Source organism: Pongo pygmaeus, chromosome 4, assembly GCF_028885625.2.
Source record: "Pongo pygmaeus isolate AG05252 chromosome 4, NHGRI_mPonPyg2-v2.0_pri, whole genome shotgun sequence".
Classification (NCBI taxonomy): domain Eukaryota; kingdom Metazoa; phylum Chordata; class Mammalia; order Primates; family Hominidae; genus Pongo; species Pongo pygmaeus.
The window spans coordinates 159,751,162-159,774,732 of record NC_072377.2 but is presented as its reverse complement, the minus strand read 5'-3'; the positions used below and the strand labels follow the sequence as shown (position 1 = coordinate 159,774,732).

The 23,571-nt window shown below is 40.5% G+C and overlaps 1 protein-coding gene across 2 annotated transcripts in view; it reads left to right on the top strand.

Annotated features, from left to right (window-relative positions):
• The first annotated feature begins 1,145 nt into the window (after positions 1-1,145).
• GEMIN5 (gem nuclear organelle associated protein 5) overlaps positions 1,146-23,571 on the top strand; it is a 49,393-nt gene continuing 26,967 nt past the window's right edge. Inside the window, exons 1-13 of one of the 2 annotated variants that reach the window (XM_054488941.2) lie at positions 1,146-1,432; positions 2,216-2,376; positions 3,388-3,569; positions 7,321-7,472; positions 7,994-8,113; positions 10,908-11,040; positions 12,022-12,187; positions 13,506-13,718; positions 14,704-14,789; positions 17,871-17,953; positions 19,188-19,324; positions 21,304-21,377; positions 22,128-22,309. In XM_054488941.2, the coding sequence (XP_054344916.1) occupies positions 1,267-1,432; positions 2,216-2,376; positions 3,388-3,569; positions 7,321-7,472; positions 7,994-8,113; positions 10,908-11,040; positions 12,022-12,187; positions 13,506-13,718; positions 14,704-14,789; positions 17,871-17,953; positions 19,188-19,324; positions 21,304-21,377; positions 22,128-22,309 (1,855 nt within the window). In that variant the 5' untranslated portion in view covers positions 1,146-1,266. The remainder of the gene's footprint in view (positions 1,433-2,215; positions 2,377-3,387; positions 3,570-7,320; positions 7,473-7,993; positions 8,114-10,907; positions 11,041-12,021; positions 12,188-13,505; positions 13,719-14,703; positions 14,790-17,870; positions 17,954-19,187; positions 19,325-21,303; positions 21,378-22,127; positions 22,310-23,571) is intronic. The other variant, XM_054488942.2, reaches the window with a different exon arrangement.

Below are 23,571 nucleotides of genomic sequence, written 5' to 3'. Positions count from 1 at the left end.
ACCTTGTAATAGTCTTAAAGCCCCTGCACCTGGAACTGTTTACTTTCCTGTAACCATTTATCCTTTTAACTTTTTGCCTACTTTATTTCTGTAAAATTATTTTAACTAGACACCCCTCCCCTTTCTAAACCAAGTATAAAAGAAAATCTAGCCCCTTCTTCGGGCGGAGAGAACTTTGAGCATTAGCCATCTCTTGGCTGCCGGCTAAATAAATGGACTCTTAATTCGTCTCAAAGTGTGGCGTTTTCTCTAACTCGCTCAGGTACAACAATATTTTTGTTAAGTGGCCTCTTGTGCATATCTTTTTTTGTTTTGCTTTGTTTTGTTTTTATTTGAGATGGAGTCTCGCAATGTCACCCAGGCTGGAGTACAGTGGCGCGATCTCTGCTCACTGCAACTTCCGCCTCCCAGGTTCAAGCGATTCTCCTGCCTCAGCCTCCCTAGTATTAGTTGTCTAGGGATTGTTGCATTTTACCTTTTTTTTTTTTTTTTGAGATGGAGTCTCGCTCTGTCGCCAGGCTGGAGTGCAGTGGCGCGATCTCCGCTCACAGCAACTTCCGCCTCCCGGGTTCAAGCGATTCTCCTGCCTCAGCCTTCCGAGCAGCTGGGATTACAGGCGCCTGCCACCACACCCGGCTTATTTTATTATTTTATTTCATTTTATTTTATTTTTGTATTTTTAGTAGAGACGAGGTTTCACTATGTTGACCAGGCCGGTCTTTAACTCCTGACCTCATGATCCTCCTGCCTCGGCCTCCCAAAGTGCTGGGATTACAGGCATGAGCTACCGCACCCGGCCTCTTGTGCATATCTTTAAAACACCTCCACAACTAGCAAAGTGCCCTGGCACATAGCGTTCAAAAAACGTTGGACGAGATAGTGGTTGAACAGGTCCAAAGAATAAACTGGTAGGGTGGGGCGGTGGTCCCACTAGTCTAATCCTCTCATTTTGTGCCTTTCTGTGGGAAGTGAGAATGCTTAACCTCCGGGCTGTGCTCAGGCAGCACCAGACCCTAGCCAGGGCTGGGGCGGACCTCCTCCCGCGGGCTAGGTACTGAGGGCGCCCGCAGCACGCGCGGTCCCGCCCTTCCCAGCCCGGCGGCAGCGGGAACGGAACGCGCGGTGCTGGCTGGGCCTCGACGCGCACCGTAGAGACTGCCCGAGAAGGCGGGACTCGGAGTTCACCCCGCCCTGCTCCCTAACTAAGGCATGAGGTTACCAGCGGTCGGCTGTGGCAGCTTCTCTTGGCTCTGACGGCTTGTAGTTATGGGGCAGGAGCCGCGGACGCTGCCGCCCTCCCCCAACTGGTACTGCGCCCGCTGCAGCGATGCCGTGCCCGGGGGCCTCTTTGGCTTCGCCGCGCGGACCTCTGTCTTCCTTGTCCGCGTGGGCCCCGGCGCAGGCGAGAGTCCAGGGACACCCCCGTTTCGAGGTAACTCACCACCCTTGGGCCCGAGACTTACTGCTCTTTCTACGCTCCCCAGGGGCGCCTGGTGGACGTCTCCACCCCGTTTTCTACAGCTAGGGAAACTGAGGCCCAGGCTGGGAGGAGAGGCAAGCCCACAGTCACTAAGCTGAGTTGCTTCTGGTCTCGCAATGAGCTACACCATACTGTGGCCGAGCGGTCCCGCCTCCTGGAGCTTCCACGTGGGGCCGCTTGCTTACTGAAAAGTTAGCCCTGTACAGTCCCGGCCATTTATATGGCTCCCCCGCCCAGCCCGGTGTGCGCCAGCTCCCCGGGAGCCTTCCTGGGGTTGGGGGCTGACTACAGCTGCAGGCCCTAAGCAAGATCCTGCAATGTGTGGCATTCCTTACTCTAAGATGAGTGGGTTGAACCAGATGCTTTCAGGCTCCAAACTAGGCTTTGATTGTGCCTTAGGATATGACATACCAGATAATTTATTCTGGCCACATCTAAATAAGAGTCACTTTCACATTATTTGAGCTGCTTTCCAGTCTGTGAACTAAGCAGAGCAAGGTATATCAACATTCATTTCACAGTTGAGGAGCTGAGGCTCAGAGACTTGTTCAAAGTCACGTGGCACAGTCAATATCAGCACTTGGGAATTCTGATTGTAAGTCCGTCTGTGTTTCAGTTATACCATGGGTTAAGTAACTCCAAAGCATCTGCTCACTTATCATCCAACAACAGTATGATTCTGCCAGGAACCTTGGATAGCACTTCGATTAACCTAGCGTCTGGTTTTGCTTAAAGTCATAGGAGAGTTGGTGGGACACACCGAAAGGGTCTCTGGCTTCACATTTTCTCATCACCCTGGTCAGTACAACCTCTGTGCCACCAGCTCCGACGATGGGACTGTGAAAATATGGGATGTAGAGACAAAAACAGTTGTGACAGAACATGCACTCCATCAGGTACCATGGCTTACTGGCTTCTCAAACCGTTTTTATCTATCTGTGCTGAGGGTTCTTCTGTTGCAAGCTAGTTTTGCTAGCTCATCTGTGCAAAGTAACTTGTAATTGTGTTCATTAATTAGATAAGAAACTATATTGTAAGATGTCTCAACTTTTTTTGAAAGGAGATACATACGAACCAGAGGTTGGCAAACTGCTCTGTGCCTATTTTTGCAAATAGGTTTTATTTGAATACAACCACACTAATTCATTTAAGTATTGTCTATGACTGCTTTCATGCTACAAGAGTTGAGTAGTTGCAACAGGCATGGTATGGCCCACAAGGTCTAAAACAATTACCCTGTGGTTATTGATACGAATGGACTCCTGATACAGACTGTAAATCAGTGAATGAAACTCATTTCTAAGCTAGATAGTTACTTGATGTACCTGCCTTTTGAGAGAACAAAGGAAAAGACTTGCTTAATAAGAACTTTGCATTAAGGTATTTAAAAAATTTTTAATGATTATTTGATCCCCAATAGTCTAAATCTTCCCACCATTTTGTTAATATCGTGTTGCTATACAAGTACTATTAATAAATATTAATTACTTTTTTTTTTTCTTTTTTTTTTTTGAGACGGAGTCTGGCTCTGTCGCCCAGGCTGGAGTGCAATGGCGCGATCTCGGCTTACTGCAAGCTCCGCCTCCTGGGTTGACGCCATTCTCCTGCCTCAGCCTCCTGAGTAGCTGGGACTACAGGAGCCCGCCACCACGCCCGGCTAATTTTTTTATGTTTTTAGTAGAGATGGGGTTTCACCGTGTTAACCAGGATGGTCTCCATCTCCTGACCTGGTGATCCACCCGCCTCGGCCTCCCAGAGTGCTGGGATTACAGGCGTGAGCCACCGCGCCCGGCCATATTAATTACTTTTAATGTATATATGTAGCATTATGCTGGTTTGTGATACAAGTTAAAAATTAAGTAGAACTTTCAGCATTGACAATAACAAATTTTTGTTTTGTTTTAAAGCATACAATATCAACATTACATTGGTCTCCTCGAGTAAAGGACTTAATAGTATCTGGGGATGAAAAAGGAGTGGTTTTCTGTTACTGGTTTAACAGAAACGACAGCCAGCACCTGTTTATAGAACCCAGGACAATTTTCTGTCTTACTTGTTCACCTCATCATGAAGATTTAGTAGCCATTGGGTAAGTACTGTACCATCTGTATTGATGACTTTTGTTTATGATCGTGTTTTGCATTTTCTTTACCTTCTTCTGTCCTTTTATTCCTCAAAGGAAACCACCTACAGATGTTAACCACTCCCCCTGAGCCCTTGGCATCATTTATTCCTCCAGGTCCTTACTGTCTCCGCCACTCCGTTTTTGTTTCCTTGGTTTCCATGGTACTGTACTTTCTTCGTTCTTCGGATCTAACTCCTCCAGTCAACCTTTACATGTAGGAAATGTCCTCTTTCACCTTTTTCGCTTTCTCTACTGCCCGTTGATATAACATGAACTCCCAGGTGTCAGATGACTTTGCTGGTTCTCTCTGGTTCTGAGCGCTCCCTTTAGATTGGGAAAGGATACGGCATTGGGATCTGTTTCCTTGTAGATCACCAAGTTTGTTTCACATGAGCTACCTGAATATACATCCCCCTTTCCTTCACCATTTCATGTACTTCTCGCTGAAAGATGTCTATTTTCTCTAATTTGAAGACTTAAGCAATTTCCCTAGAATGTTGAAGGAGAAATTCTGATTGGAGTGGATTTGAAAGACTGGGGGCTAAGGCAATAGAGATATACAAAGAGACAACAACTCTTTCACAAAGTTTGTTGTAAAAATGTGCATAGACATGAAGCCAGAGGGGATAGATGGGGTCAAGGGAGTATTAAATGGAAAATACCAGGGAGCTGTTTTTATGCTGATGAAAGTAAGGCTTGAAAAGAGGAAGAGCTTGTTGCAGGAGTAAACTGTGATAAATGCAGGGGTATTGCTGAAAAGTCAAGAGGGGGTTGGATTCAGATGACAAGAAGAAAGAACAGCTGGGAATATAGAAATAGGTGCAGGTAGATTTGTAGATGTGTTTGGAAGAAAAAGGTGTTCCATTCTGGGATTTCTGATTTTCTCAGTGAGGCATAAGTCAGAGGGGTAGAGTCAAGTTCATCATGGGGTTGAAACTAGATATGCGAAGAAGGTATGAAAATGGTCAAAGAGAATAGGTAAATGAATGTACTAAGGAAAATTATAGGCCCAGTGTTCACTGTTGAGTGGCAAACAAAGAATCGTGGCCATAAATTTAAAGTAAACCCAAACTGTTTGAAAAAGGAGATGATTGGATTCAGCCAGGTTTGGGGCTTTGTGGAGTAAGTACTCTTGAGGGAGAAGGAGACAGGGGGCGTACGGGTATTTTTAAAAGTTGATGATAAGGCTGAGCGCAGTGGCTCACACCTGTAATCCCAGAACTTTGGGAGGCCGAAGCGGGTGGATCACCTGAGGTCAGGAGTTCAAGACCAGCCCAGCCAACATGGTGAAGCCCCATCTCTACTAAAAATAAAAAATTAGGCCTGGCGCAGTGGTGCATGCCTGTAATCCCAGCACTTTGGGAGGCCAAGGTGGGCAAATCACCTGTGGTCGGGAGTTCGGGACCAGCCTGACCAACATGGAGAAACCCCGTCTCTATTAAAAATACAAAATTAGCCAGGCATGGTGGCGCGTGCCTGTAATCCCAGCTACTAGGGAGGCTGAGGCAGGAGAATCACTTGAACCCGGGAGGCGGAGGTTGTGGTGAGCCAGGATTGAGCCATTGCACCCCAGCCTGGGCAACAAGAGCGAAACTCTTCCTCAAACAAACAAACAAACAAACAAAAATTAGCCAGACATGGTGGCGCACACCTGTAATCCCAGCTACTAGGGAGGCTGAGGCAGGAGAATCACTTGAACCCGGGAGGCGGAGGTTGTGGTGAGCCAGGATTGAGCCATTGCACCCCAGCCTGGGCAACAAGAGCGAAACTCTTCCTCAAAAAAACAAACAAACAAACAAAAATTAGCCAGACATGGTGGCGCACACCTGTAATCCCAGCTACTCAGGAGGGTGAAGCAGGAGAATCACTTGAACCTGGGCAGTGGAAGTTGCGGTGAGACGAGATTGCACCACTGCACTCCAGCCTGAGCGACAGAGCGAGACTCTATCTCAAAAAAAGAAAGTCAATGATAGTGATGGATCATGAAATCTGTGCTGCATTGGGTGGGGGGAAGTATGGAAAGACAGGTGTGGGTGAGTGATAGTGAAAATGGAAGGGAACTGGATCGGCAGTCTCTTGAAGTGGGAGCAGTGTTGTAGTAGGGTTGATAGAGAGGATGAACAGAAAGGTGGTAGGCAGGGGTCAGGGGAGGATCTTCAGAATAGTATTCCCAGAAAGCTTGATTCAGATTTCTAAATAGCTTGATCTGTTGGCGATTAGGTTGCATAACTTGGCAGTTTTCAAAGTCCGGGTCTTCAAAGGTTGACATACTCTAGTGTTTCTTTTAAAAAAAAAATAAACAAATAAAGCTGTGCTGGTGTTCTTCCCTGTCGAATGCTGTAATGTGTAGGAAGTGTGAATAGGTACAGCCACTTTGTAGAATGCAGTTTTTGTACTTTCTAATAAAGATGCGTATATCTTAACATCCTGGCAGTTCCATTACTAGGCATCAAACCTGAAATTGTCTTAGATGTGTACATGAACATTAGTAGCATTTTTTTGTTGTAAAAAATGGAAGTCCTTCAAAAGGAAAATGAATAAACTTTGATATATTCACACAGTGCAGTACTAATACAATAGTGTAATGACTGGCTGGGAACTAGAGTTACGTGTATCAACATGGATGAATTACAAACAGAATGAGTGAAAAAAACAAGCTGCAGGAAAATAGATGATAGCATTTATGTGCAGTTTTAAAATATGCAAAATCTATATCTTATTTAGGAATATATACAAAGAAAGGCTAGGAATGATATGACACAATTCACAAATAGGAAGAAAAGGAGAAGAGATCTGGCAAGGAGAGAGGTTTGATTGAGGTGGAATGTACGGAGGACTTCAGCTCTATTGGTAATTATTTTTCTTAGGCAGGGTGGTGGATTACTTTTTTTATGTATCTGAAGTAATTCATTTTTAAAAAGCTATTAGAATTTCTCAGTTTCTTTTGAATTCATAAAATTACAGCCTTGGAATATGCAGGTCTAGAGTGTAGAATTGTGCAACTTTTGTTAAGTTCACAGTTTAAAAAGTAGTATCACTTATAAAAAAGAGATTATTTTCCAGTGCACTAGGACGAAATTATCTCTAATTAGAAGAGTTGGCCAGGTGTGGTGGCTCATGCCTATAATCCCATCACTTTGGGAGGCCAACGCAGGTAGATTGCTTGAGCCCAGGAGTTCGAGACCAGCCATGAGCAACATGGTGAAACCTCATCTCTACAAAAAAATACAAAAATTCGCTGGGCATGGCACGTACCTTTAGTCCCAGCTACTCTGGGAGGTTGAGGTGGGAGGATTGCTTGAGCCTGGGAAGTCAAGGCTGCAGTAAGTGGTAATTGTGCCACTGCACTCCAGCCTGGGCAACAGAGAGGGAAAAAAGAAGAAGAGTTGCTGGACCCTTGCAAAAACTGTGAAAGTTCCCTTAGAACAAAATCATGGTCCACTGTGAGTTTTGTACCAGGCAACATACATAGTATTACCTAGTGCCAAGAGTTTGATCATAGAGAGAAGGGTTTTAACAAAACCGGGAGGCATAAGGTGAGCACTTTAAAAAAAGGAAAAAACAAAATTATTTTTTGTCCTCTTCCTTCCTCCACCACCCCAAATGCACCTAACTTTAAGGAATGCACCAATGGTAACTCTAAGCCAAAGTGTTTACTAGAGGCTCTGTTCTGTCTTCATTTTTTTAGTAATATTTCTAACTCTTGTTTTTTTAGCTACAAGGATGGCATAGTGGTGATAATTGACATCAGTAAGAAAGGAGAAGTTATTCATAGGCTTCGAGGCCATGATGATGAAATCCACTCCATAGCCTGGTGTCCCCTGCCTGGTGAAGATTGTTTATCTATAAACCAAGAGGAAACTTCAGGTAGAGATGGTTTAAGGGAAAGTTAAGTACTCTTGAGACCTGAAGAACAGAGTGGGTACAATTATATCATTTTTTATTTATTATTTATTTTTGGAGACGGAGTTTTGCTTTTGTTGCCTAGGCTGGAGCGCGATCTCGGCTTACCGCAACCTCCTCCTCCCGGGTTCAAGCGATTCTCCTGCCTCAGCCTCCCAAGTAGCTGGGATTACAGGCACGTGCCACCACGCCCAGCTAATTTTGTATTTTTAGTAGAGACAGGTTTCTCCATGTTGGTCAGGCTGGTCTTGAACTCCCGACCTCAGGTGATCCACCTGCCTCAGCCTCCCAAAGTGCTGGGATTACAGGTGTGAGCCACTGCGCCAGGCTGAATTATATTATTTTAATTATACCTAAAACTTCAAATTTTATAGTTCAGACCTATGAAAGAGATAGCTAAGTTTTGGAAACGCTTGCAAACTAATTTTTTTATATTAGTGCGTGTTTAATGCAAATTAAAAACAAAATTACCACCTATCTCATAGAAGAAGCTGAAATTACCAACGGGAATGCTGTAGCACAAGCTCCAGTAACAAAAGGCTGCTACTTAGCCACTGGAAGCAAAGATCAAACCATTCGAATCTGGAGCTGTTCTAGAGGCCGAGGTAAGATTGATCTTTCTTTTGTGATGTAACCTATGTTGATCTGGTGGAAGTAGAGGGTTTTTTGTTCTGTCTTATTGCCCTGAGGGTGTGTCATCTATCTGAGAGCAGTTCTTCACTTTTTGGTCTAGAATTCTGCTTCCTCATTTGAGCCTGGGCTAGAACTCTCTATTCTCTCAACATCTGGTCTTAGAGATTAGTATTTCCCATGCATTCCAGGAGAAGACAAGGATCTCTTGCTTTATAGAAGGGTCACTGTTTGGCATGGAGAGCAGAAAGAATATTTGTAATAAAAACAGGAATATTAGAACGTGATATGGCCTAAGCCAGGAGAATGGAAAAATCTTAAGAGTTAGAGCTTTTAATGCACAAATGCGGAATAAATTACATACACCCAGCGTGGAATTATGTGTAAAAGCTCATTTTATCCAAATTATAGAGCCCCTCAATCATTTAGCTTTCCCAAATGTCTCTTTGAACAGAACTTTTATCTTTAAGTTTAAAAATTAAGAGAAACTGTAGGCATAATGAATATTTACAGTATATCATAGAATATAACCTTTATAGTAAAAATCTTGCTTTTCTCTTTCTAGCAGGCTTCTTTCTTCATTTTATTTTTTTTCGCAGTTTTTTAAGCTGTGGTGGAAAATATAACATTTGCCATCTTTATCACTTTTAAGTGTACATTTAAGTGGTATGAAGTACACTCTAAAGTTGTGCAACTGTCACAGCCACCCGTCTCCAGAATTCTACTCTCCATTCCCCCCTCCCCCAGGCCCTGGCAACCATCATTCTGCTTTCTGCTCTACGATTTTGACTACACTGAGTATTTCCTTTGAGTGAAATTATGCATATGATATGTCTTTTTGTGACTGGCTTATTTGACTTAGCATATATCCCCGAAGTTCATTGATGTTGGTACCGTATGTCAGCATATACTTCCTTTCTAAGGCGGAATAATATTCCATTGTATGTATGTCCCACATTTTACTTACCCACTCATCCACTTGTTATAAATAAAATTTCAGTGCTGCAAAAGAAATAGCACTCAAATATAAAACTTTCTTTTTAATTCTCAGCAAGGCAATGTACTTCTATAGAAGGGTGCGCCCTTACAGATGGAGCAGTGGTGAGCGCACACTTGGACAAGGGAGGGGAGGGGTTCTTATCCCTGATGCATGTGGCTGCTGCTGCTGTGTCGTTCCCCTATCAGCTAGGGTTAGACCGCACAGGCTAAACTAATTCTGATTGGCCAATTTAAAGCGAGTGCCGGGGTAAGTGGTTTGACGGGAAAAAATGGTTATGGCAGGAAAAATGGTTATGGCAGAGCAGGAAATCAGAGTGAGTCAGGGTGGAGCAGGTAATCGGAATGAGTCAGGGTGGAGCAGGTAATCGAAAAAGGTTGCTTTTACGAGGAAGTTCAGTTTAAAAACAGAAGGTAAATAATTGAACATACTGACATATTGATTCTTTGAAGAGAAATTTAGAACTCATATCTCACACACTGATGGACATTTGGGTTGCTTCCATGTTTTACTATTCTAAATAATATGCTATGAGCAAGGATGTACTTTCTACTTTATTTGAAACCATGATAGTTTTATCATATTTGCCCAATTGCATGTAAAGCAAGTAGCACAGCACTTGGAATGTCGTCCAGGCTTCATCAGTGGTAGGTAACTAATAGTATAATTTGGGAAGACAGAACTTTTTTAAGGTTTACAGGCTGCTATTGGGCATACTGCAGCTAAAACTCCAAGTGGGAACATAAGGCTGAGGATCCCTCCAGGAGGGTAACCTCTAGACTTAGAGGTGTCTGGTAAAATGGCCTTCAATTGGGGTTGTGCAGCAGAATCAGCTGGAGAGTCTTTGGAAAAATGTAGGTTCTTGTACCCCACCTCAGATCTACTGAGTCAGAATCTCTAGGAGTTAGGCCCTGGTATATGTATTTTTTAAAGTTCCACCTGTGGTTCTGATGCACAATACAGCTTAAAAAACGGTGATTAGAAGCGTGTCGGGTGGAGGTACTCCTCAGCCACAGCATGTTGACTGCCAAATTTTTCTTTGTTGGATTTCTTGCCGACTAGAAATAGTAATCCCAACCTCTGTCCTTTTCACTTTGGAGTTATGTCACCACAATACTTTTGGGCACACAACTCAGTTGTGTTACTAGCTGGGTTCTCAGTTTTACTTGGGAACTCATTTTCCCAGACCAAAAAAATACTCTTTTTCTTTTGAGGCGAAGTCTCGCTCTGTCGCCTAGGCTGGAGTGCAGTGGCACAATCTCAGCTCACTGCAAGCTCCACCTCCCGGGTTCATGCCATTCTCCTGCCTCAGCCTCCCGAGTAGCTGGGACTACAGGTGCCCGTCACCAGACCTGGCTAATTTTTTTGTATTTTTATTAGAGACAGGGTTTCACCGTGTTAGCCAGGATGGTCTCGATCTCCTGACCTCATGATCTGCCCGCCTTGGCCTCCCTAAGTGCTGGGATTACAGGCATGAGCCACCGTGCCCGGCCAAAAAAAAACATACTCTTAATACATTGAGGTTGTCAAGATAGCCTATGGAAGCTTGTTTGACCTAAATGTAGCTAGACTAGTATTAACCACTATTTATAGTGATTAAAATTATAACCATAATAATGATTAAAATTGTAACCATTGGAAAATGAGATCTGAATTCTAAGTAACCAAACTAACAAGGTTTTACAGCACAGTCTGTATTATGAACCGCCGGCGACTTCATGCATGTAGTTTCACTGTCTTGAGTGCCCATTGGCCTTCTTTTTAATCTGCAGGGGTGATGATTTTGAAATTGCCCTTTCTGAAGAGAAGAGGAGGGGGTATAGACCCAACTGTTAAAGAGCGCCTTTGGTTGACCCTCCATTGGCCCAGCAATCAGCCAACACAGCTGGTATCTAGCTGTTTTGGGTAAGTCTTTTTTGGTCATGCTTTCTCAGATATATTTTGTTTTTCTATTTGGCCTCAGGTCCTCCTAGGATGGAGAAAGTAATGGCCAAGGCTTGTATTATGATGGGCCATTTGAAATGGAAAAATTGTGAGAATAATGCCTGTGCTGTCTACTAACAGAGCTGTAAAAAGATCACATAAGTATAGTCCGGCAGTTAGGAATATGGACTCTGAAGTCAGAACTAAATTTCAGAATCACTTTGTCACTTACTGCCTTGTATTCATGAGCAAGACCGTTTACTTTTCTGAGCTTCAGTCACTTCAAGTGTAGAAAGGGGAGATGGTTATAATATTTTCTCTTAGGTTGAATGGCTATGCCCATTCAGTAAACAAAGTTCATTGACTACCTACTTCTAGTGGCTGGAGATAAATCTGTTTAAAGGGTAGTCCAATATACTCACATGGTTCAAGAAGAATGAAAGTATATAATAAACTGTCCTTCTGTCTTCCCTAGCTACTTGGTTCCCCTTTCTGTGATTAAATTTTTTTTTTTTTTTTTTTTTGAAACAGGGTCTTGCTCTGTCACCCAGGCTGGAGTGTAGTGGTGCAAACACAGCTCACTGCAGCCTCAACCTCCTGGGCTCAAGCAATTCTCCCACCTCAGCCTCCCAAGTAACTGGGACCATAGGTGTGCACCACCATGCCCAGCTAATTTTTTAATTGTTTGTAGAGATGGTCTCACTTTGTTGCCCAGGCTGGTCTTGAGATCTGGGCTTCAAGCGATCCTCCTGCCTTGGCCTCCTAGAGTGCTGAGATTACAGATGTGAACTACTGCACCCAGCCTTCCCAGAGATATTTTGTGCATATTTTCAGAATATGCAATTTTTCTCTCCTTAAAAAACAACAAATCATTTTGCAGCTATGAGCCCAGACTCTGTCTCAACAGTCACTTGTTTTCAGATTGTTTGTAAAAGAACTAATGCTTATGTTTTTCCTTCACAGAGGTGAACTGTTGCAATGGGATCTCACTCAATCTTGGAGACGGAAATACACCCTCTTCAGTGCCTCATCAGAAGGGCAAAATCATTCAAGAATTGTGTTTAATTTATGTCCTTTACAAACAGAGGATGACAAACAGCTGTTACTTTCTACATCAATGGATAGAGATGTAAGAATGCTTATTTTCACTCAGCATTGTAAAGCAGCAGTTTACAACTTGGGTGGGATGAGAGGGCTTTTTCAAAGCACCTGTCAAGTTATAATACTCCACCCCTGACTCCAATTTTAGAGTTACTGCTACAGATCAGCACTGAATATATCAGTAGCTCACATGTAAGGAGAATGTGAAGACCCACCAAAATAGTTTTTTGTTAAAGCAGACATAATAAAGAAGGGTAGTTTTGCCCAGGGAAGGATGTATTAGGTCAAGCTTATCCAACCCACGGCTCAGGATGGTTTTAAGCTCATCAGCTGTTGTTAGTGTTCGTGTTTTTTTTTTTTCTGAGACAGAGTCTTGCTCTGTCTCCCAGGCTGGAATGCAGTGGCATGATCTCGGCTCACTGCAAGCTCCACCTCCCCGGTTTTACGCCATTCTCCTGCCTCAGCCTCCTGAGTAGCTAGGACTATAGGCATGTACCACCTACGCCCAGCTAATTTTTTTTTTTTTGTATTTTTAGTAGAGAAGGAGTTTCACTGTGTTGGCCAGGATGTCCTTGATCTCCTGACCTCGTGATCCGCCCGCCTCAGCCTCCCAAAGTGCTGGGATTACAGGCGTGAGCCACGGCGCTTGACCTAGTGTTAGTGTATTTTTTGTGTGACCCAAGACAATTCTGCTTCCAATGTGGCCCCAGAAAGCCAAAAGATTGGACACCCCTGTATTAGGTCCTCATGCTATGGTTTATCCTGGTTTGTAGTTTATGTAGCAGAATAGAAATCTTTCAGAGAGAATTGACTTTATTTGAAAGCCTGTTACCTTACTGTTTTGCAGTTAAGCTAGGCTTATTTGGTAGACTTCATTTTCTCCCAAGCCTGTCTCTTAAACAAGTGATGATTAAACACTTACCACTCCTCCTTCCCTGGGTATGATAAGGTGTTTTGCCTTTTGAGAGAGCAGTTCTTCGATTTTTCCACTGTGCTGAGGCCATCTTCTTCCTTAGAGTTTGCCAAATGAGGGGGTTACCGGTGCTATAATAGGACAGAAAGACCACCGAACTTGGAGACAGGAGGCATGGGTTCTGGTTTATTAATTGTGTAACCCTGAATTCACTTGACATCTTTGGGAATAAATATATTTTAAGATCCCTTTAAGCAACATAATTTATTACTTTTTTTTTTTTTCCTTAGCAGTGCTTTCTGCAATTCCTACTGGAAGACATACATTATCCTTACTCAGTCTTTGAGCCTATCCCATTTGACATATCAGGTTTTTTTTTTTCCTATTTCTCTGTTCTTTTTTGTGTTTAGGCTCTTACCATTAATCTTTGCAGGTAAAATGTTGGGACGTAGCCACCCTGGAGTGCTGCTGGACCCTGCCTTCCCTTGGTGGGTTTGCATACAGCCTGGCTTTCTCTTCTGTGGACATAGGCTCTTTGGCCATAGGTGTTGGGGATGGCATGATCCGTGTATGGAATACACTCTCTATAAAGAACAACTATGATGTGAAAAATTTTTGGCAAGGTGTCAAGTCCAAGGTTACAGCGGTAAGGATTCTTTTTTTGAGCTTGTTTTGAACTTTTTTTTTTCCCAAATAATTCTCTTTTATGCCTGTTCATTTAAATGAGCTCTGTTGAGAATCAAAAGTTTTAAAGTATTTTCAATTAAGTTTAAAACTAGGAAAGCAGAAGGATCCTGTAACCAAACCCATTATCCTCCAGAGTTTAAATTTATTAACGCTCTGTTCATCTCAGCATTTTTTCTAATAGTAAGAAGTTAGAAATAGCCTGACTGTATATTCATAGAAAATGCATTAAGTTATAAGATAACCACATGTTGGAATGGCATCAAATTATTGAAAACGATAATGTAGATTCTTTCTTCCTTGATGTGGAAAGGTATATAAATGATTTATGAAAAATGTCAATTATAAAACATGGAAAGCAGGTTACAAAACAGTATGTGTAATTTTTTTGGTTTTCTCTAAAATGATACCTTTCTTTTGGCTATTGAATCTAAAGGTAATAAATTTTTCTGGTTTAAAAAGAAAATCAAACAACACAAAAATAGTGAAAGGAAACATTTTTTTCCTACCCTACCCTCCACTCCAGTCCCCCACTTGAATAATCCAGAGAACCACTGTGGACAGTTTATGATCTGTCTTTTCAAATTTTGTAAACTATTTAATATTAATAGAACTGTATTTTCTAAATTCTTCCAGAATCTCTTATTCCGACTCGACAGTGTATAATGCACATCATTTACATATTTGAACTCATTTGGTTTTTTCAATTGTGTATAAGTTTATTCACAAAAATGTCTGGAAAGAGAGATACAACATCTGCAGTCGGTTTTTTGAATGAAAGATTACAGATGACATTGACTTTGTTTTTAATACCCTTTTTCTCCTTTAAATAATGAAGAAATCAGAGCAAGAAAGTTTCCCTTTGGATGCTTAAAGGGTAATGTAAGGATTCCTTTAACTATATGCCCCACTTCTTATATTCTCACTTGGGGACTCTTTTTTTGTAGCTGTGCTGGCACCCAATCAAGGAAGGTTGCTTAGCTTTTGGAACTGATGATGGAAAAGTGGGATTGTATGACACCTACTCCAACAAGTAAGAAATGGGTGATTCTTCTTCCATTGTGGCCCAGGGGAGCCAAAAGATTGGACACCCCTGCTCTAGAATAATCCCTCACTTTCCTTTTCATAACGTTGCCTTTTCAATTTGAAGACTACAAATCAGTTGTTTGGTAGACCCTTCCACATTTTGGACTTGTCAGTTACCTCCTTGTGGTACCTTATAACTCATTTCCCTGTTCCCTATGTTTCGTATGAACTAGAAGTTATGTCTAGAACTACATTCTCCACTACAGTAGTCATTAACCACAGGTGATTACTGAGCACTTGAAAGGTGCCAAGTCCAAACTGAGATGTGCTGTAAGTGTAAAATACACACCAGAGTTCCAAGTCTTAATATTTAAAGAAAATTAAAAATCTCAATAATTATTTTATTTTGATTACATTTTAAATAATACTTTCAGTGTGCTGAGTTAAATAAAATACATTATTAAAATTTCACTTTTTTCTTTTGCTTTTTTTAAATATGGCTACTAGAAAACTTTAGGTTACATATACAGTTCATCTTTGTGGCTTACATTGTTTATTTTTGTACACTGCTGCTCTAGACGCTTGATTAGAATCCAGACCTGTGTTGTTCAGTTTGGTAGCCACATGTGGCTATTTATACTTAAAAGTAATTAAAATGAAATAGAAATTCAGTTCCTCAGTCACACTAGCCCCATTTTAAATGCACAAGAGGCATCCGTGACTAATGGCTACCTTATTGGACAACACTGTTCTAGACCAGGTGTTGGTGAACCATGGTCTGTGAATTAAGAATGGTTTTACCTTTTTAAGTGGCTGGAGAAAAATCAAAAGAATGTTTTATGACATATGAAGACTAAATAAAATTCAGATTTCAGTGTCTGTAAGCAAAATTTTATTGGGACATGGCTACACTCCTTTGTTTACATTCTGTCTGGCTGCTTTCATACTACCACAGCAGAGTGGAGTAGTTGTGGCAGGGACCACATGGCTCACAAAGCCTGAAATATTTACAGAAAAGGTTGGCCGGCCTCTGTCTTAGATCATTCATTTCTGAGTGAAAATCATTTATGATACTGCAGAGCTGTGCTTTTTTTTTTTTTTCTTTTCTTTTTTTTTTTTTTTTGAGACAGAGTTTCGCTCTTGTTGCCCAGGCTGGAGTGCAGTGGTGTGATCTCAGCTCACCAAAACCTTCACCTTCTGGGTTCAAGTGATTCTCCTGCCTCAGCCTCCTGGGTAGCTGGGATTACAGGCATGTGCCACCACACCTGGCTAATTTTGTATCTTTAGTAGAGACAGACAGGGTTTCTCCGTATTGGTCAGGCTGGTCTTGAACTCCCAACCTCAGGTGATCCACCCTCCTCACCTCCCAAAGTGCTGGGATTACAGATGTGAGCCACCATGCCTGGCCAGAGCTGTCCTTTTTATATGCAGTTCTTGAAGTACTCATGTAGAACCTACATGCAGTTGACTATTCTCCTTTTTTAACTCTCAAAAAAAAAAAAAACACTATTTAAAGGCCTGGCACGGTGGCTCACGCCTGTAATCCTAGCACTTTGGGAGGCTGAGGCGGGTGGATCCTGAGGTCAGGAGATTGAGACCATCCTGGCTAACACGGTGAAAGCCCGTCTCTGCTAAAAATACAAAAAATTAGCTGGACGTGGTAGTGGGTGTCTGTATTCTCAGCTACTCGGGAGGCTGAGGTAGGAGAATTGTTTGAACCCAGGAGGCAGAGGTTGCGATGAGCCGAGATCGTGCCACTGTGCTCCAGCCTGGGCGACAGAGCAAGACTCCATCTCAAAAAAAAAAAAAAAAAAAAAACTATTTTAAGGATTTATTTAAAGTACACTGTTTTTAATCAAATACAACTTAAATAGTTCTATATCATCATGAAATTGCTAATTCTATTAAATTATTATATCCTGGTTATTATAAGCTGAATATTCAGACTAACAGTACAAAAGCCATGTAATAGCCAGGGAGTAGTGGGTATTGCCCCAGAGCTATTGTTAGGCATTTTGCCAGAACTGCTTATTCTATTTCTTTTAGATATAGTCTAAAGTAGGCCAGGCACAGTGGCTCCCAGCACTTTGGGAGGCCGACGCGGGCGGATCACGAGGTCAGGAGATCAAGACCATCCTGGCTAACACTGTGAAACCCCATTTCTACTAAAAGTACAAAAAATTAGCCGGGCTTGGTGGCAGGTGCCTGTAGTCCCAGCTACTCCAGAGGCTGAGGCAGGAGAATGACATGAACCCAGGAGGCGGAGCTTGCAGTGAGCAGAGATCGCGCCACTGCACTCCAGCCTGGGTGACAGAGCAAGACTCCGTCTCTAAAAATGAAAAAAAGAAAATACATAGGCTAAAGTATAAATTAGCCTGTTTATAAAATATAAATTTCTTTTAGAAATTTTGATTTATTCTCTAGACTGATCACTATAAATTTGTCAGATAAATAGAAGTAAGTCAGCTGCTAATTATTCATAGGCTCTGGAATTCTAAAATCATACAAAGAATGTATGATAATTTATGGTAAAAGATAAGAATGCTGCCTGGTTTTTTCCTACAAAGTTAAGCATTCTTTACTGACACATCACATATCATTACCATAACAACCTTCAAAAATACTCTTAGGAGTACGCCTTCTTTAAAAGACAATCACAAACTGAAAATCTCTCTACCCTGAAATCTTGTCTCAGTTTAGGAAATGTGATGTTAATGGCACAGAGTAAGTCTAAAATGACTTCTCATCTTTTACATGACTGTAAAGTGAATACATTTGGGTGGTGATAATATATGTTCTGACTAGATGGGTAAGAGTAGCATTTTTTGGGTGGTAAAATATGTTTGGGACTTAACGTTTTGGTAGTAAATGTCATTATTTGGTATTTAAATATAATTTAAATGTAAATATTATATGATAATTAACTGCTTTACAATCAACTATTTGGAGCAAGATATTGTTGAATTATTTTTCTCCAATTATTAGTAGTTATGTTTATAATGGGGACCTTTTAGAAAAAGATGGTCTGTTTTTCACTATGCCTTTTTGTTTAAATCTCCGTTTGTTCTGTCTCCCCGCTCTTCTAAAGGCCTCCACAGATTTCTAGCACATATCATAAGAAGACTGTATATACTTTAGCCTGGGGGCCACCAGTACCCCCCATGTCACTTGGTAAGTATCTGAACAATTCCGTAACAAATATGAGAGTATTCTTCCTTCAGTTTAATCCTAAAATATTAAAGATGGAAAGAGTCATAAATGGTCTAGTGCACTGACTGCTTATGTGGGCTACTTATGTCCCCAGGGGTTCATGAAGACAGTGGTGGCAGATGATAAATCATAATTCCTGGGAGAAACCATTTACCCATAATAAGCTTCCCCAAACTCACTAAAGCATTGTTTCTTCTATTTGATCTGAAATTTTTCATTGTATGTATAGTTATCATGCTGGGTTCTGATACCCAGTCTAATATTCTTCACTAAAACTTGCTGTCTCTTTAATTTTATCAGAATTAGAATGATACTTCGGTATATTAATGGAATAATATCTGTTTTCACCCACAGGAAAAGCAAACTTAGAGTTTCTGAAATGATCTTTTGCCTTTGATTCAGCATTCTGCTCCTTTCCCTCTTCTAGCCCCTCAGCCTTGTCTTTCTTTTTCTTATTACTAAAGTAATGAGTCTTTTCTATTAGCTTTTTAAATGAGTGTATTCATCAAAAGTCTCTGATAAACTTTTCTTAACCATCTATGATGAAACATCTGTAAATTTCTATAGGAATTGCATTACATAGGATAAGTAGATTTATCAGAACTCAAGTAGCATTGGAATTTGTAGTTCATTTATTCAACAAATGTTTACAGGGTATTTGATTTGTGATCTACCAGTGGTAAAAGTAAAACTTGCTCTTATAGAAACCCACCAGAATTACTGTTTGCTTCTTAAATATTAACAAGAAGATTGCTGTAATACTAAGGAAATCACTGCTTTTACGACATCTCTTTGTTATAAGACATAGAAGGTCCTACTGTGCTATGTAATTCCCAAAGAATACTCATTTCTGGAAGAAAAAGCAAATTCTCAGAAGCCTTTGAGAACATATATGTTTGTTTTCTAATCCCAGCTTTTGGACCCCTATTATTATGAATACCAGAAGAATGTTTAAAGCAAATACGTTGCATCACATAAATTAATCTAGAATTACAGTAGTACAGTTTTTTTACTTCTGCTCCCAACAACTGTGTTCAGATGGAAAGAACAGTGATTTTATTCCAATGTATTAGAATGTTTCAAATATATAGTTCTTTTAAGACAACTATGTAGTATGATATGGTCATACTATAGCAACAAATAGTTAAGCTGGTGAAGTACAAAACTGATAAGTTTCTTTTCTTATTTCATACAGGAGGAGAAGGAGACAGACCTTCCCTTGCTTTATACAGCTGTGGAGGAGAAGGGATTGTCTTACAGCATGACCCCTGGAAGCTTAGTGGAGAAGCCTTTGACATCAACAAACTCATCAGGGACACCAATTCAATCAAAGTGAGTTCTTGTGGTCCTAAAGTCTTTTCTTTTTACATCACAGATCCCTCTGTGTTTCCCATCTTGCAAAATAAATGCTGTTATTGGAGATTACCATCATCATACTAAGTCATATTTCTTAAATGTTCTTATAAGGCTGTGCATGAATTTGTGAGTTATAACATGTCTTAGGAGTCTTTATCCTTGAATAAAACAAAGAGGTACCTCTCAGACAGTGAGTATGAGGCAAAAAAGCCAAAAAAGAACTGCTGAAAAAAAAAGGTTTGTCTCAATTGCAACAACGATTTATTATAAACTTTCAAGTGATATGTATAAAGCATCCTTTTCAGGCCAACCACTTTCACCAAAGTGATGCTGTGGTAAAAATAACAATAATATAGTGTCCAAATGCAACTGCATGGTGTTTTACTCAAGACAAAATTGTCATTTTGTTTTTAATTTTCTAGTAAAATGATTCTAGATTTACACATAGCTACAAAAATAATACACATAATTTGCTTATATCCTTTACCCAGATTCCCACATTTAATTACATTTGTGTTATCATTCTATCAATATGTGCCAGAACTGTCTTTTTAAAGTCATACCTTAAATGTTGAGATTTCCTTATTTCCTTACCCTTTGTTTTTTTTTTGTTTTTTTTTTTTGTGTGACAGAGTCTTACCCTGTCGCTCAGGCTGGAGTGCAGTGGCGTGATCTCGGCTCACTGCAACCTCCGGCCTCCTAGGTTCATGAGATTCTCCTGCCTCAGCCTCCCAAGTATCTGGGACTGCAGGCATGGGCCACCATGCCCAGCTAATTTTTGTATTTTTTAAGTACAGATGGGGTTTCACCATGTTGGCCAGGCTAGTTTTGAACTTCTGAGCTCAAGTGATCCACCTGCCTTGGCCTCCTTACCCTTTCAAATAAGTATTTTTATTTATTTACTTATTTATTTTTTGAGACAGAGCCTTGTTCTGTCGCCCAGGCTGGAGTGCGGTGGTGCGATCTCAGCTCACTGCAGCCTCCTCCTCCCGGATTCAAGTGATTCTCATGTCTCAGCCACCTGAGTAGCTGGGATTACAGGCACGTGCCAAGACTGGCTAATTTTTGTGTCTTTAGTAGAGACAGGGTTTCACCATGTTGGCCAGGCTGTGGTCTCGGACTCCTGGCCTCAAGTGATCCACCCAGCTTGGCCTCCCAAAGTACTGATTATAGGCATGAGCCACCATGCCCAGCCCATATGAGCATTTTTATATTATTGCTCATTACTTTTATGTCTAGTATAAAAGTAACATTTAGTTATAAATTGGATTCTGTTGTTGATTATATTCCCTCATTGTCTTTAATTTTATCTAAACATTACCATTCAGCAATGAATAAAAGAGACAAAATTCCTGTTCCTAAGACTCTTTTAATTTATTGGCACTTGAATGTATGGATCAGAGGTTCATACTAGGAGTCTAAGCTGGAAATAGAAATTTTGAATCCCTTCACAATAATGATAGATGAAGAAGCTGTGGGCATGTATGAGGTGGGCTAAAGAGACAATTAACAAGAGAAGAGGGCCCAGGCAGCCTTGGGGAATACCAGCATATAGATATGGGAGGGAAATGATTCAGGGAAAGAAGCTTTGAAGGGATAGAAAACAAGGAGAGTGTATATAGCTTTCTTTAAGGACCCATGGTCCCCACGTTGTCCAAGCTGATGGGCACAGATCAGTTTAATTAAGTATATAATTCACAAGGTTAAGCATTGTAAACATTTAGTACTTATTGGCCTTGGAGGTTTTTTTGTTTTGTTTTTTTGGCCCAGTTAGGAAATGAGAATTAGAATGCGTGTTCTTAGTAATCCTTTGACTAATTATGTAGATTATTTACAAGAATAGCTGTTGTATAGTTAAACCGTTTTTAAACTCTAGCGATTTTTTTTTTCTCATGCTGTCATTGCTGATTTGTGAGATATGTATATAGTCAAGATTGGTTTGTTTTGCTTTCTAGTACAAATTGCCTGTACACACAGAGATAAGTTGGAAAGCAGATGGCAAAATCATGGCTCTTGGCAATGAAGATGGGTATGTATTTGCTTCTTTAGGATAAAAAATTTGCAATTGCACATATATTTGATTCACAAGCTGACTAATGCCATCTGTAATGTTAGCTGGGGAGGCCCAGTTGTATTTGGTATTTTGATTTATTCTTGATATCCTCCACTGATCCAGGAGTGCCTTGTGTCTTTGAGAGCTACAGAATTATTTAGATATTTTCAGCCCATTGAGAGTATTTGGCTACACTGTATTTTGGCTGTCTTGTGCCTCACAAAATGGTCACCTCCTATGTTGAACTGCCTAAATCTCCATTTTTTTAAAGTAAGCCTAGTCAGAAATGCTTTTTAGGTCTATGTCCTGACCAGTGTTAATCATAGTAACACAGTCCTAATTCAGCCATTGATCTGTTAATTATTTTAGCTTCTCCCTATCATCATTTGTCATTACTGCCTGATGAACACAATTTTATCAAGCATTGTTAGAATGCTAGGAGATTGTTACACTGAGGTAGTGTGGAAAGTTAAAATTTTTAAAAATTAATTTTTTTAAGAAAAGAATTGTTAGGATATTGCTAGAATTTTTAAAAGCTAAATATACTTTTTGGAATAACTTTTTATACTTGATTTTTTATGAGAGAATGACCTTTACAGTGTTAGAAAGGGTTATCCTTTTCCACCTCATCTTTCCTTGACTGATGGAATGAGGGAGCTACTATTTGCGTTGTAACTTGTAATTTGATCATCTATCTTTCTTGTTTTGATGTGTTTCTTATTCCAGATCAATAGAAATATTTCAGATTCCCAACCTGAAACTGATCTGTACTATCCAACAGCATCACAAGCTTGTGAATACCATTAGCTGGCATCATGAGCATGGCAGCCAGCCAGAACTGAGCTATCTGTTGGCCTCTGGCTCCAACAATGCAGTAATTTACGTACACAACCTGAAGACTGTCATAGGTAACTTTGGTTTCTTTCATACTGGGGATGATATCGTTTGTTCAGCTACTTTCCATTCTAATTATGTTACTTTTTACTTTATTTTTGACATTATAATAAAATAAGTATTATTCTTACTACTTTTTCTGTTTCAAAAGTAATAGATTCATCTTATTTTAAAATTCTTTCAAACATGACAAAAATGGTAACAGAAAATGAAGTTGGCCAGGCACAGTTGCTCACACCTGTAATCCTGGCACTTTAGGAGGCCACAATGAGAAGATTACTTGTGGCCAGGATTTTGAGACCAGCCTGTTAAACAGTGAGGCTCTGTCTCTACAAAAAATTGAAAATAAAAAACAAATTTGCCAGGTTAGAGGTGCACACCTGTAGTCCCAGCTACTTGGGAGGCTGAGCTGGGAGGATCATCTGATTCTAGGAGTTTGAGGCTGCAGTGAGCTATATTTGCACCACTGCACCCTAGCCTGGGTTACAGAGCACACCCTATCTCAAAAAAGAAAGAAAAAAAAATGGAGTTTTCCCCTAAAATTTCGTCATTCAATAACCAGTGTTATTAGTTTGCTGTATATTTTCTGTAGATTTTATGAAGTCATAGCCTACATATGTATATATGTTAGTATATATTAATAGGTTTGCACTTCTGTGTACTTGTGTGAAAGAATAATCTGTTCCTAGCTAAAAATAAATTGCTATATATAATATATACTGCTTGCAGATTTTTTCTCTAAATTTACAATATTTATCATGGACATCTTTTTATGTCAGTAGATAAGGATCTATCTTGCCGTTATTAACAAATATCTGTCAGCCAGGCACAGTGGCTCATGCCTGCTATCCTAGCACTTTGGGAGGCCATAGTGGAAGGACAGCTTGAGACCAGGAGTTTGAAATCAGCCTGGGCAATGTAGGGAGACCCCACCTATACAAAAAATAAAAATTAAAAAAAAAACAGTTATCTGTTCATTCCATTATATGGGCTTACCATAATGTATCCATTCCACAATTAAATGACATTCAAATTATTTTTTTTACAATTTAAGTATTATTACAGTAAACTGCCTTATACATAGGTCTTCATGAACATGAATGAATAATTTTTGTACAGAAAATTCTAGAAGTGGAATTGCTAGGTAAAAAGATGTAGTTTTTTATACTTATTACTAAGCGGCTCTCCAAAAACATGCCATTTAATACTTCGGCCAGCCGTTTTTGAGTGTTACACACACAGAGGACACATACCTCATTCCCGTGTTTGATTGCAT